Genomic DNA, 12,586 nt, shown 5'->3' with positions numbered 1-12,586 from the left:
TTGCTATGCCGTATTTGTATGTAAAATACTTTTTGCTGTCATTTCTACCATGTAATAAAAATTCTTTTTTCTTCTGTTCCTAGATGATTCCTCTTGATTCTTTTGTTGGCCAGAGTGCTGATGGCAAAATGGTTCCTATAATCCCTGGTGGAAATAGTATCCCACTCACATTTTCCAACAGGAAGGAATATGTGGAGAGGGCCATTGAATATCGACTTCATGAGATGGACAGACAGGTGAGATGAAACATCTCGGGAGGTACACATGAATGCTTGGGTTTCTCTCCAAATGAGAGCTGACTGGGTATGCCAAAATCTGCTAATATGTATTTACTGTGTTAATTCCTCTGTATGTATGTATGAATTTATTTATTTTAATTTACTTATTTATTTTTGAGACAGCACCTCACTCTGTCGCCTAGGCTGGAGTGCAGTGGTGCAATCTCAGCTCACTGCAGCCTCTGCCTCCTGGGTTCAAGTGATTCTCTGGCCTCAGCCTCCCCAGTAGCTGGGACTACAGGCATGTGTCACCACGCCTAGCTAATCTTTTTATTTTTTGGTAGAGACAGGGTTTTGCCATGTTAGCCAGGCTGGTCTTGAACTCCTGGCCTCAAGTGATCCACCTGCCTCAGCTTCCCAAAGTGTTGGGATTACAGGCGTGAGCCACCGCACATGGTGATTCATTTGTATTTATATTCCAAACCCTACTCAGAGACTTCTCAGGCCTTTTTCTCCATACCCAATGCCTTAAATCGGTTCTGAATTGGTCTTTGGTTGGATTGAGACTGTTTTCATCTGGCATTCAGACCTTGCCTTTTTACTCCTCCTTACTCCTCCTTAGTCCTGTTTGTCCTCATGTCTTACTGCTTCCCAGCTCAGCGTCCCCACTCTAGTTGGGTTAGTCAGGGCCCACGTAAATGAACCTTCAAATGCTGGTCTTATGACCTCACATGGATTTCCGTTTCCCTGTCTTGCTGCTGTTCTTTAAGCCTCAGCTAAGAGGGCATCTCCTGCACACACAAGCTTAGCTCCAGGTCACCAACCTGTGATCTTTTTCCTTACTTTGAAGTTCCTCAAGATATATCACATACTTCTATGTTATGGTCTAAGAATTAGGCCCCAGAATTTAGGTCTTGTTTCCTCAACTTGCAAGAAATTGAATGAAGAATGCATTTTCTATTTCATTTGAGTTACCTTGTTCTGTGCTGACAGGTAAGTAAGCATTTAATAAATAATGGGAGTGTGAATGAGTGACCACTCATGTGGTCATAAATATGGTGTCCAAAAATGGTTCTTTTGATAATACAGTCATTAATAGCATTTCAGTAATACTTTATTTGCAGAATATGTTGGCGTCTTCTCAAGAGCTGGACTCAGGCTGTGAAGCTATAGAAGTTTAGTGATTTGAAGTATACATACTCCATACCCCTCACTCCCAGCTCCTTCTTAGACTTTGGGCCAAGTCCCATCAGAAAAATGATATCTTTAGCCTAGTGAAGTTGGGTCTTGTCAGTGATGCTATTTACACAGCCAGGGATTAGTGTTTGTCTCCAGTTCATGAATATTTTTAATCCTCAGAGAATAAATAACTGACTAGAAATGTATTGATAACCTCCTGCACGCCAGCCATGGTGCCAGGCACTCTTGGGTGCCATTTTTCCCATAGTTACTCTGTGAGGTAAGGATTGCCAGCTCCGTTTCACAGAAGAAAGCACTGAGTGCCCACAGCAGAGCCAAGACCCCAAACCAGGCTCCAAGATGGTGTCCAGGCTCTTCTGATGACCCTTCTTCTGAGGGTTGGATGGACACTCCCTTTCCACAGCTGTGCTCTGCTCTGCCCTGGCTTTGTTCTGTTCTCAGTAACAAGCCCTTCCTCCTCTTTCTTTATATATGAATTGGTCTTTGGTTCCTCTTCATCTCTTAGAACTGAGTGTTTATCCCATAACTGTCCTCAGTTGTCCCCCTGCCATCTCCAAGCAGCCAGCCCCGTACCTCAGCCTAATTTTTTTTCCAGACAGCTTTTGTTTTGTGTTCCACCAAGCATAACAGCTTGTTTGTTCGTTTTTGTTTTCATTTGGCAGACTTTGGTGGGGTATTGACCTTTACTATCAGAAGAGACTGCCTTTACTGCCAATCTCTGATCCTTATGGGACAACCTTAGTGCCAGTTTTTTATTATTTTATTTTTTAAGAGAGGGTCTTGCTCTGTCACCCAGGCTGGAGTGCAGTGGCACTCACTGCAGCTTTGAACTGTTGGGCTCAAGGGATCTCCTGCCTTAGCCTTCCAAGTAGCTGGGATGACAGGGCAAACCATTGTACTTGGCCCAGTTTTTTTTTTATATATAATAAATTTTATTATGTATATTTAAGGTGTACAACACGATAATATAGGATATGCATATAGATAGTAAAAAGGTTATTATAGTGAAGCAAATTAACATATCTATCACCTCACATAGTTACTCACTTCCTTAAGGTATGGTCCCTATTCAGATTCTTAGACTTTTTAAATGGTGGTAGATGGTTTTGAGTTGGCCAAGAGCAAAGAAGTATTTATGACACAAACCTTGAACAGTGGTGAGTCTGTGTGTAGGGTATGCACTACTGTATAATCTTGGAGGAGACATTTTTCTAAACAAGCTGTCAAGGCAGCCCCTGGTTGCACCCCACTTGGCACTCCCCAACTTGCCTGTGCCCAGCACTATGATGCTAAGAGAACAGAGCAGGGTGGAATTACCCAGTCACACAGAATTTCACGTAGTTACTCATATACAGTTCTCATCAGAGCCACATGAGAGCAGCAATATCTGCTTTTTTCAGACGGAAAAATTAAGAGAGTTAATAATTGGCAGAGCTGGGAGTTAGAACCCAAGTCTCTTCACTAAATTCATTGCCTCTTCTATTGCCTTCCTAAAGAAGGACTTCCCATTTTTACTTTCTTCTTTGTACTTTTCAGATTTTTTTTATGATGAGCACAAATAATTTTTACAAAAAGGATATAATTATTTTCAAAAGACAAATATAAATTTAAAAAACAGTAGACAGTTAGATGAGTGCCCCCAAAGCTTCTTACCTTTATGAGATGAAGTGTCCACACATGCATAGTTTGACAGCACATGGGCACATATTATTAGGAATATGAGTGAGTGGGGCTGGCATCAGGGAAGGCCCCAGTGGGCTGAGATTTTGTGGTAGAGGGAAGGCAGGCTCCTAAATTGGACTTGAACTGGAACCAGGAGTATAAGAATCCCACAGCAGGGAGATGCTCTAACAAGGATTGAGAGGCAGGGAGGGTGGGCCTTTTTGACTGACTCTCATGCCTGGCGGTCTGAGAAACAAGTAGAGGGTCTGGGGAGCGGATGAGCAGGCAGCAGGAGGCGCCTAGCCCCACAGGGCCCTTGGCGGGTGCCAGGTTCACGCACTCTCATTGAATGAGCAACCTCTCCCGGGAGCAGGTGGCTGCAGTCCGAGAAGGGATGTCCTGGATTGTTCCTGTGCCGCTGCTGTCCCTCCTCACAGCAAAACAGCTGGAGCAGATGGTGTGTGGGATGCCCGAGATCTCTGTGGAAGTCTTGAAGAAAGTGGTGCGGTACCGTGAGGTGGATGAGCAGCATCAGCTGGTGCAGTGGTTCTGGCACACGCTGGAAGAGTTCTCCAATGAGGAGCGGGTGCTTTTCATGAGGTTTGTGTCAGGAAGATCTCGACTACCAGCCAACACTGCTGACATTTCTCAGAGATTTCAAATCATGAAGGTTGATAGGGTAAGTAAGCTATTCTTTTTTCCTTTGTAATGTCTGCCTTATTGCTTCATTGTTGTTTTTGTTGAGACAGGGTCTCACTTTGTGGCCCAGGCTGGAGTGCAGTGGCATGATTTTAGCTTACTGCAACCTCCGCTTCCTAGCTTCAAGCAGTTCTCCTGCCTCAGCCTCCCCAGTAGCTGGGACTACAGGTGCGTGCCACCACGCCTGGCTAATTTTTTTGTATATTTTGGTAGAGACGGGGATTCACCATGTTGGCCAGGCTGGTCTTGAACTACTGACCTCAGGTGATCTGGTCACGTTGGCCTCCCAAAGTGCTGGGATTACAGGCGTGAGCCAACACGCCTGGCCCTCTGCACCTTGTTGCTTTTATGTTGGGGAAAACAAACTATGACCCTCAAGTAGGCCTGCCGATTCATGCTTAATACTTAGAATTTCCAGATTAATGAAAAAAATCAAGCAGTAAAATTTGTTTAGAAGTATCATTTAGCTTCAGTGGGAAGAGTCCTAAGTGGATGAAGAGAGCCTACTACAACCAACAACCTTCCCTAAATCTTCCAGCATCTTCCTGAGTTAAAGCTGACCTTGGCAGAAGGATCATCATACTGCCTCTTCCTGTGCTGAGGCATGGCCTTGTTTTTTTCCATGAAAATATTAACCATTAACTGGTGGGTGTGCCCCAGAAGGAACCCAAAGATGTGGGGAGCAGCGATAACCTGTGTGCCCACTTGTGTGGTGTGCCTTGTGGAGCAGGCAGGGCTGCATCTCTGCCATCTGATGAAAGGCCCCAGCTGCAGAGCCCCAGCCCAGTTGTGATTTTGACAGATGGCTTAGGAATAAGAGGGCTTAGAGTCTGAAAAGCACACTGCTGCCAGAGTCGTCTTTCTTAAGCACCTGTCTGACCATGTCACTCTCCTCCTTTTAGACCTTTCAGAGACCCCCTTTGTTGACTCCAAAATAAATGCCAATGACCTTAGCTGCCTTAAACACTTCCACAGTCTGGCCTCTGCCCCACTTTCTGATGTGACGTCTTGATACTTCTCATATTCTGGTCATAATGGGCTGCTTGCCTTTCTCCCCAGTAGACCAGGCTGCTTTTAAAATTCTGTGCTTTTATGTAACCTGTTCCCTCTGCTTTAGTAAGTCCTTCTTCACACCCCTTTCCTTCTATCTCTGGCAAGCACTTACTCATCCTATAAGCCCAATGCCAGTCATCTCCTCCAGGAACCCCTCCTAGATGCTTTCCAGGAGTGCCCCTACCATTACTGAAGGCAGACCTAGCCAGACTCCTTCTCTCCACCTCCTGAACACTGGGTACAGCCCTCAAACCCAGAACTTACTGCATTCAGTTAGGAGTGCCTCTCCTCCCTCTGTCTCCATCCCCACTCTTCACAAGCCCCCTCTCCCACATGAGCTGGGCAGTTCTCTGAGCAGGGCCCATGATGTTTGTTCAGAAAACAGTAAGGGAAGTGGGGCCTTTTCACACACAGGCCCTTCCTGCCAGTTTAAGTGTCTGGCTTTCTGGTGTAGCCAAAGCTATTCCTCCCCATGCTGCCTCCTGAGGCTGCAGGCTGCTGCTCTGCTCCTGGGCTAGGCTTGCTGGAGAAGCCACGTGCAGGAAGGATTATAAAAGAGGCTTTCCATAAATTTTCTGCATGACTTGCCAAGAACTATAAGTTGTAAATCTGTTTTGTTGCTTCAGAGAGAAGTAGGAAGGAGGAAATGGCTCATTTCTACTCAGCTCTGGAAACAACCCTTGCCTTATATCTGTCCTGGGCTACTCCTGCCGTTCTAGGAGTTAATCCACCACTAATCTCCGGTCTCAGGGTTGTCAGCTTCAGTAACTGACTACCGTGGTCGGTTCCTCTGTGGCTTTTAGATCATTTCTACAGTACTCACATTTAGGTCATCAGAGCCACCTAGCGGCACCTCCCTTCCTTGCTGCTTTCAGTTTTTCTGTGTTGAGCTGTGTCATCACTGGCTCTGGTGCATTTGGGCTGCTGGGCCATCCACCTCCCATAGCAGGACATGTGGCTCACCTAGGTGTGGGCTCTGGGGAGGAGGGCTGATTTCAAGAGGATGTTGAGTGAGAGAAGACAGGTTCTTTTTTTTTTCTAAGCAAACGTTTTAAAAATTTATAAAAACACTATAATGCCATTACTATTATTACAAATTGTTTAGAAAATAGTTGTGTTTGCAAGGAGGGATAGGGAACATATATAATCCTGTCTCTCCAGTAGTAGCTATTTTTACCTTTGTGAAATTCCTCATAGTCTTTGCCTCAATTGTACAAATTTTTATATGATGTATCTAGAATTTTTTCTGCCTTTAACCTCTTCATGTATCCTGAACACCTTTCTGTTTTGCTGCCAGTCATCATAATTATCATTTTAAATGATGCATCACCATCAGTTAAATGGATGGACTGGAGTTTAATTGACTGCCCCTTCCTTATGTGAGCTGTGCGAGGCAGCCATGGCGCCTGCAAAGGAGGCAGAATGCACATGAGGACAGGGAGAGGAGAGGGGGCAAAGAGGCTCCCATGGCCAGCTGCACCTCACAGTCATTCTTTCCATTCTACCTGCTCTGTGGGGGCATCCCTGCAGCTGGCTTCCAGTCTGCACCCTCTTGGTGGATGGGTACGAAGGACAGGTGCCCTCTTACTACACTCTCATCCTGTGCCAGGCGCTGTGCGTAGTGTATTCTCTCAAGCAATCCTGCCAGTCAGAGCTTCTCCTCACTACACACACAGGCACTGGAGGAGGTGAGGACAAGAAGGAACATCTTCACCCAGAGCCTTGAGGGCCACGGGGCAGTGGGGCCTCAGCTCATTCTATCTGGCCCAGTCTCTGTGTCCACTTGACTTAACCATGTGGCCATGTTAATTCCATCTTGAAGGCAGGGAGAGGTCATGGGCAGCCCCACTCCCCCTTATGGCACTCTGATGTCCCCAGTCACGGCTCTGGGTCTCTCTCCACAGCCTTACGACAGTCTGCCTACCTCACAGACCTGCTTCTTCCAGCTGAGGCTGCCCCCGTACTCCAGCCAGCTGGTCATGGCCGAGCGCCTGCGCTATGCCATCAACAACTGCCGCTCAATCGACATGGACAACTACATGCTCTCGAGAAACGTGGACAACGCCGAGGGCTCCGACACTGACTACTGACCGTGCGGGTGCTCTCACCCTCCCTTCTCTCCCTCAATAATGCTCACTTCTGATTTGATGTTGATATACTTTTATGGTAACTACATAGATGTTATAGGAACATAAACCAACATTATAAACAATGGCCACATTTAGTTACTCTAAATGTAACAAAGAAATTAGATGTTTTTATTTTTCTGTGATTGTACAAAAACAACAAAAACGAAGTGCTCTCAGTCAGGTTTTTCCCTCCATATTTTTGGTCACTTTTGATAAGTTTGCATGAAACCATTTTGGTGCATTTTTAGTTGGGAATGGTACATTTTTGTAAATCCACCCAGTGAACATGAAATTGTACATTGTGTATAATTGTTCATTAGAAAGGACAGTTTTACATGAATATTCATATATTTATTTTGTTTTAATTTGAATTGCCTGTTCAGGGTTCCTTATGCAGAGAAATAAAGCAGATTCAGGAATTGGAGCGTGGCTCTTGGTATTGCTTCCTGCGGAGCTTCTGACTAGGGGTTACCATCGAGGCAGACATTAGCCCAGAACAGAATGAGCTTCCAGGCTGGTCTTGCTCTGATGGCTTTTTGACCCATTCAGAAACATTTCTTTACATTGAGGGTGGGCTTCACTTGGAAATAACGTATCAGGGAACCGTGTGGTTCTAGGAGACCCCTCTGGGTTGGAAGCCCCTATTTTCCATTGTTCTTCTGTCATCCTGGGTCTCTCTGACTTTGTTCCCTCAGCTGCTCCGCCCCTCTCAGTACCACCCGTCCTTCTCTGGACAGCCCCAGCTACCTAATGTGGAGGGCGACTCTACCAGACAAGGAGGAAGAGGACCACAGTAATGCCATCTGGCCCTTCCTATGAAGAACCTACAAAGACAAAATGAGCACGTGATGGAATTAAAGAACAGGGCAGTTTACAACATGTCTCAGTGGGGAGGGCAGCCAAGTGGAAGGTGTTTCAGAAAGGCCAGCTACTGCTAGCAGGCACTTAGCATGTATCAATGAGTGAATGAGTGAGTGAATGTGTGAATTAGCATGAGAACTGATGAGTGGCTTTCATATCCTTGAATGATAGAATTGTGCAGAGGTCTGGGGAAGGGGTTACATTCTTAGTGCTCAAACTCAGCCAGCCCCTGCGGGCCCTGAGTGCTGTGTGTGTGTTCAGCAGCGTCAGGGTGAGCCTGTGTTTCTGGGGGAAAGGGCCATCTTGAGAGCAGCTGGGAGGGCTCTGGCTTCTTGGAGTGTGTGCAGGAAGAGGGGAAGGCCTGTGGACAGCTTGTCTCCCTCACCTACAGCAAGTTCATGCCACAGGCTGCTTCCACTGTACTTCGCAGACAGGATCTTTGCCGACAGCCTGCTCAAATGAGGTGCCAGACAGACAGCCCTCTGCAGGCAGTTATTTTCCACAAGGAAGATAGGTGTATGTCTTCAAAGAGAAATTAAAAGAAAAATAAGGTTTTGCCAGCTAAGGTAATGTGGTAAATGGATCTTTCTTAGTGAGAATACCTAATAATATTTAGAATGATGACATCTTTGTTTTATTGAAAAAAGGCTTCAACTAGAATTGGGTCTCAGGGAGAGACTACAGCTTTGGGGGGAACCCCAGGTCTGGGTAAAGATGAGGCTTTAATACCGATCTAAGAGCGCAGTCAGTAGCATCGTTGAAGGGCTTTGGGCTTGAAGCCCTCCTGCTCGGGGTGGGAAGGCCCTGCCTGGGCCTCTGGACCAGGAGAGAATTTAAGAAAAGAAAGGCTCACGCCTGTAATCCCAGCACTTTGGGAGGCCGAGGCGGGTGGATCACAAGGTCAGGAGATCGAGACCATCCTAGCTAACATGGTGAAACCCTGTCTCTACTAAAAATAAAAAAAATTAGCTGGGCATGGTGGCGGGCACCTGTAGTCCCAGCTACTCGGGAGGCTGAGGCAGGAGAATGGCATGAACCCGAGAGGCAGAGCTTGCAGTGAGCCAAGATCGCGCCACTGTACTCTAGCCTGGGCGACAGAGTGAGGAAAAAAAAAAAAAAAAAGCATCTGTGCTGCCAAGATCCTGGACGAATCCAGGAGAGGCCTCTTAGGGTCTTCTGAGCCGCTTCCTGCGTCCCTCTTGCTGAGCTGGGCTGAGGACATGCAGAGCAAAGGATACCTCTGCAGTCTCTAAATTCAAAATAATGCCTCACCCTGTGCTGCTGCCACGGTTTGCTCTGGACTCGGGGGCAGGAGGACCCCCAGAAGGCTGGCACTCATGGTTGCAGGTCCTGGGCTCAGGGCTAACAGACACCAGCTCAGGTTTGACCCTGTGAGGGGAATCTGCACAGTGCCATGGTTTTATAACACACACTGTTTCGTTGCCAGAAACAGTGTTATTTCCTCATTGTCTTAACTATTTTTTCATTTTTGTAGAGACAGGGTCTCACTATGTTGCCCAGGCTAGTCTGGAACTCCTGGCCTCAAGCAGTCCTTCCACCTTGATCTCCCAAAGTGCTGGGATTACACACGTGAGCCACTGCACCCAGCCTCTCTTGACTTTTTGAAAACTCTGGAAAAGGGGGAAGCACAAGTCCCTGATCTGAGGAGCTGAAGTGGGCCTGGTGCAGGTGCTTCCCTTGGTTTACTTTCAGCTCTTAGAGAGGCTTAGGCAGTTGTTTGCTGGCCTCATTCACTTAACAGATACTTGCAGTTTTTATGACCCTTAAGCAGTCTCAAGTAAACGTTGACCATCAGTTTTTAAAATTTAAGATTTCTCCAGACATCCTTCAAAGTATGGCTTTATTCTGGGCCTCCTAGCTTTGTGGCCTTTGCCCAGGACTTCTGGCCGGATGAAGCCCACATCTTGTGAGCTCGGTTTTTAGCCAAAAGCAGATCTTGGGCATTGAATCCTAGAGCTGGAGGGAAAGTCTCTAAGGGGTCAGATGATCTCTGCCTTTATAAACCAAGAATCCAAGGTCAGGAGAGGGAAAGCTGGATCATAGGTATGCCCCGACTAGAACTGGGAGCCTCTGCTTCCTGTCAGCGTGCCGTGGTAGAGCCAGGGGGGCTCAGTCACTTCCCCTCCAAACACTCATCCTGTGCAGAAACAGGCCAGTGTGTCTCTGTAAGACAAACCTCAGAGCACCACCTCCTGCCAGCAGCCTGCTGCCTCCTGAGGGGGGATCTGGAACCCTGACCTAAGAGCCTGTGGCCCTGGTCTCTCTGTCGGCACTGGGGCTCCTGTGCAGACCAGTGCAACGTGGTGACAGGTCAGCCTTCAGCCAGGGAGCAATGTCCTGCCCCAGTGGTGAGGTTCTGTTCTCTCCTACCACCTTCACCTGCAAGTGACCATTCGCTGCCTTGGCCAAACCTTAGAAAGAGTTAGCATTCCAGGAGTTGAGGGATGTCTATGATCTAATAGAGGCTGTGAGGGCATAGATAATCCCAAACCATTTCTGGGTGGCTCGGGAGTACAATCAGGCTCCCATCAGCCCTGGCTCACCCCTTCCCTGGATATGCCTTGGGCTTCTTGACCTTTGCCTTTGCTGTGCCATGCCTGCCAATGGGAATATTCTCCTTAACGGTTGGAACCTGTGGTCCAGCTCAAAAGCTCTGTCTGCCACAAAGGGTGCCTGGCTTACCCACAGATAGACCTGGCTTGCTTCTTCCCAGTGCCTGGGATTTGTGTGTTGTGCCAGGCACTCAGCTTTTCTAGCCCCACAAGGATATGAGGATACCTCCCCCTATCCCCCAGTCCCAAGAGGGTATTGGTCCCATTTTACAAATAAAGAAACAGAGGCTCAGAGAGGTCATATCTCGTCAAAAGCTATGAATGGCAAAGCTTGGAGATCACTCAAGAACACCCCCTCAACCTCAGCTGCATGTCTTCTAACTAGGGCTGAGTCCCTCCAGGTAGGGCCTGGCCCAGCCCATGGCCAATACCCAGTAAATGCTTGTGAGATGAATTAGTTGGTGGATTAATTAAGTCTGCAGGGCTCTTTGTTATATGCTAACCTAAGTTTGAAAGGATTTTTCTTTTGTTTTTTACTTTTTTTTTTTTTTTTTGAGATGGAGTCTTGCTCAGCTGCGCAGGCTGTGCAGTGAGTGCAGTGGCCCGATCTCGGCTCACTGCAACCACTGTCTCCCGGGTTCAAGCGATTCTCCCATCTCAGCCTCCCAAGTAGCTGGGATTACAGGCACCCGCCATCATGCCCAGCTAATTTTTGTATTTTAGAGGAGAGTTTTTCACCATGTTGATCAGGCCGGTCTTGAACTCCTGACCTCAGGTGAACCGCCGGCCTTGGCCTCCCAAAGTGCTAGGATTATAGGCGTGAGCCACTGCACCCGGCTGTTTTTTACCTTTTAATTTAGTGGGGAAGGGGCACGGAGATTCCATGCCCTCCCTGGACACACCACCCTCCAGGAACCTCCATGCATGTAGCTATCTGGAAGCTCCAAAAGTGGTTTGGTAGATTAAGTGAGGTATTGCGCTCTGTTAAGTGTTTTGCTCATGCCTGGTGGTGAACAGTGTCTGTTAGAAGGCAGAGTGGAGAGCCATGTGTCTCCATCAGTGCCCACATTCTGGGGGCACCTAAAATGACCCTTCACTTCAGAACCCAAAGCTCCTCTGGCTAAGGTGGGGGCCAATTTGGGTCCCTAGAAACAGCACTGGACACAGCTGCCAGCACTGCTTGAGTTCTGTGATCACTATGTCTTGGGATGCAGGGGAGTTAGTAGGCATTGGAGGGTTAACTGGGAACTTAACCCTTACTACAAAAGAGCTTCCATGGGAAAGGGGGGTCGTCGGGGAATGCAGGTTACCCCATTCTAGCTCAACCTATAGTGACCTCTGCTTTACATAATCACAGTCCTTAAAAGAACCCCAAAAGCAAGGTTCCCTTGTTATCCTTAGTACTCAGATAAGAAAACTGAGGTTTGGAGAGGGCCAATCTGTCCTTGGTCACAGAGCTAGAAAGTGAGGAAAATGGGATGGAAACCCAGATCCATTAGATCCTGAAGCCAGGATCCTGTTGTTCTCCAGGCTAAGCCACCAATTTAGGACAAATAGAACATACTAGAAATTGGGGCTTTTTGGAGAAGATGAAAACAAAGGCCTGGGGTTTAAGTGGCTCTGTTGTAGACAAACATTCAACCCCCTGGAAGCCTGAGCTTTCTTTCAACAGTGTTCAGAGTAATGGGAGAAAAATTCGTTCCCAACAAGGCCTCTCCAGAGTGCAAAGCAATGGTGGGCAAACTGAGAAATCACCGAAAAGCAGCCTGCGTCTCACAGGCTAGTAGCAGGGTCCTGCCACTCCACTGCAGCTGGTGGTGTGACAGAGCTGGCTCTCCTGACAAAGGGATTAGAAGGGATTATGCTGGGCCAGGGCTTACTGTGGCTACCCTGTTTCTGGAGTAAGCACTGCCCCAGCCCGGAGCCCTTTGGCAGTCCCCAGAAGGGCTGGTGGGGGACAGGGTGCTGCTTGCCTGTCCACATGTTCTGCCTGGAACAAAATCCAGGGCCGCTGGGACTTCACCTGTCATCTGTGCATGGTGCCCTGGTTCCTTCTGGGGGTAGGTTGGGCTGAGGGGGAACCTTCATCTCTCATTTCTTCCTCACATTAATCTGTCCATCCACTGCTACCCCCATCCCTTACCATAACCAAACAAAGCAGGTGCAGATGCTTGAATTAACAAGAACGAAG

General features: G+C 47.6%; 1 protein-coding gene across 4 annotated transcripts in view; it reads left to right on the top strand.

The window, feature by feature from the left end:
* HERC1 (HECT and RLD domain containing E3 ubiquitin protein ligase family member 1) overlaps positions 1–7,385 on the top strand; it is a 289,708-nt gene extending 282,323 nt beyond the window's left edge. For all 4 annotated transcript variants that reach the window (XM_055362535.2, XM_031002448.2, XM_055362534.2 and 1 more), the window contains 3 exons: positions 84–236; positions 3,454–3,759; positions 6,737–7,385. In XM_055362535.2, coding sequence (XP_055218510.1) covers positions 84–236; positions 3,454–3,759; positions 6,737–6,922 — 645 coding nt within the window. In that variant the 3' untranslated portion in view covers positions 6,923–7,385. The remainder of the gene's footprint in view (positions 1–83; positions 237–3,453; positions 3,760–6,736) is intronic.
* The last annotated feature ends 5,201 nt before the right edge of the window (positions 7,386–12,586 follow it).

This window comes from Gorilla gorilla, chromosome 16 (genome assembly GCF_029281585.2).
Source record: "Gorilla gorilla gorilla isolate KB3781 chromosome 16, NHGRI_mGorGor1-v2.1_pri, whole genome shotgun sequence".
Lineage (NCBI taxonomy): Eukaryota > Metazoa > Chordata > Mammalia > Primates > Hominidae > Gorilla > Gorilla gorilla.
This window is presented reverse-complemented; position numbering and strand designations above follow the sequence as displayed.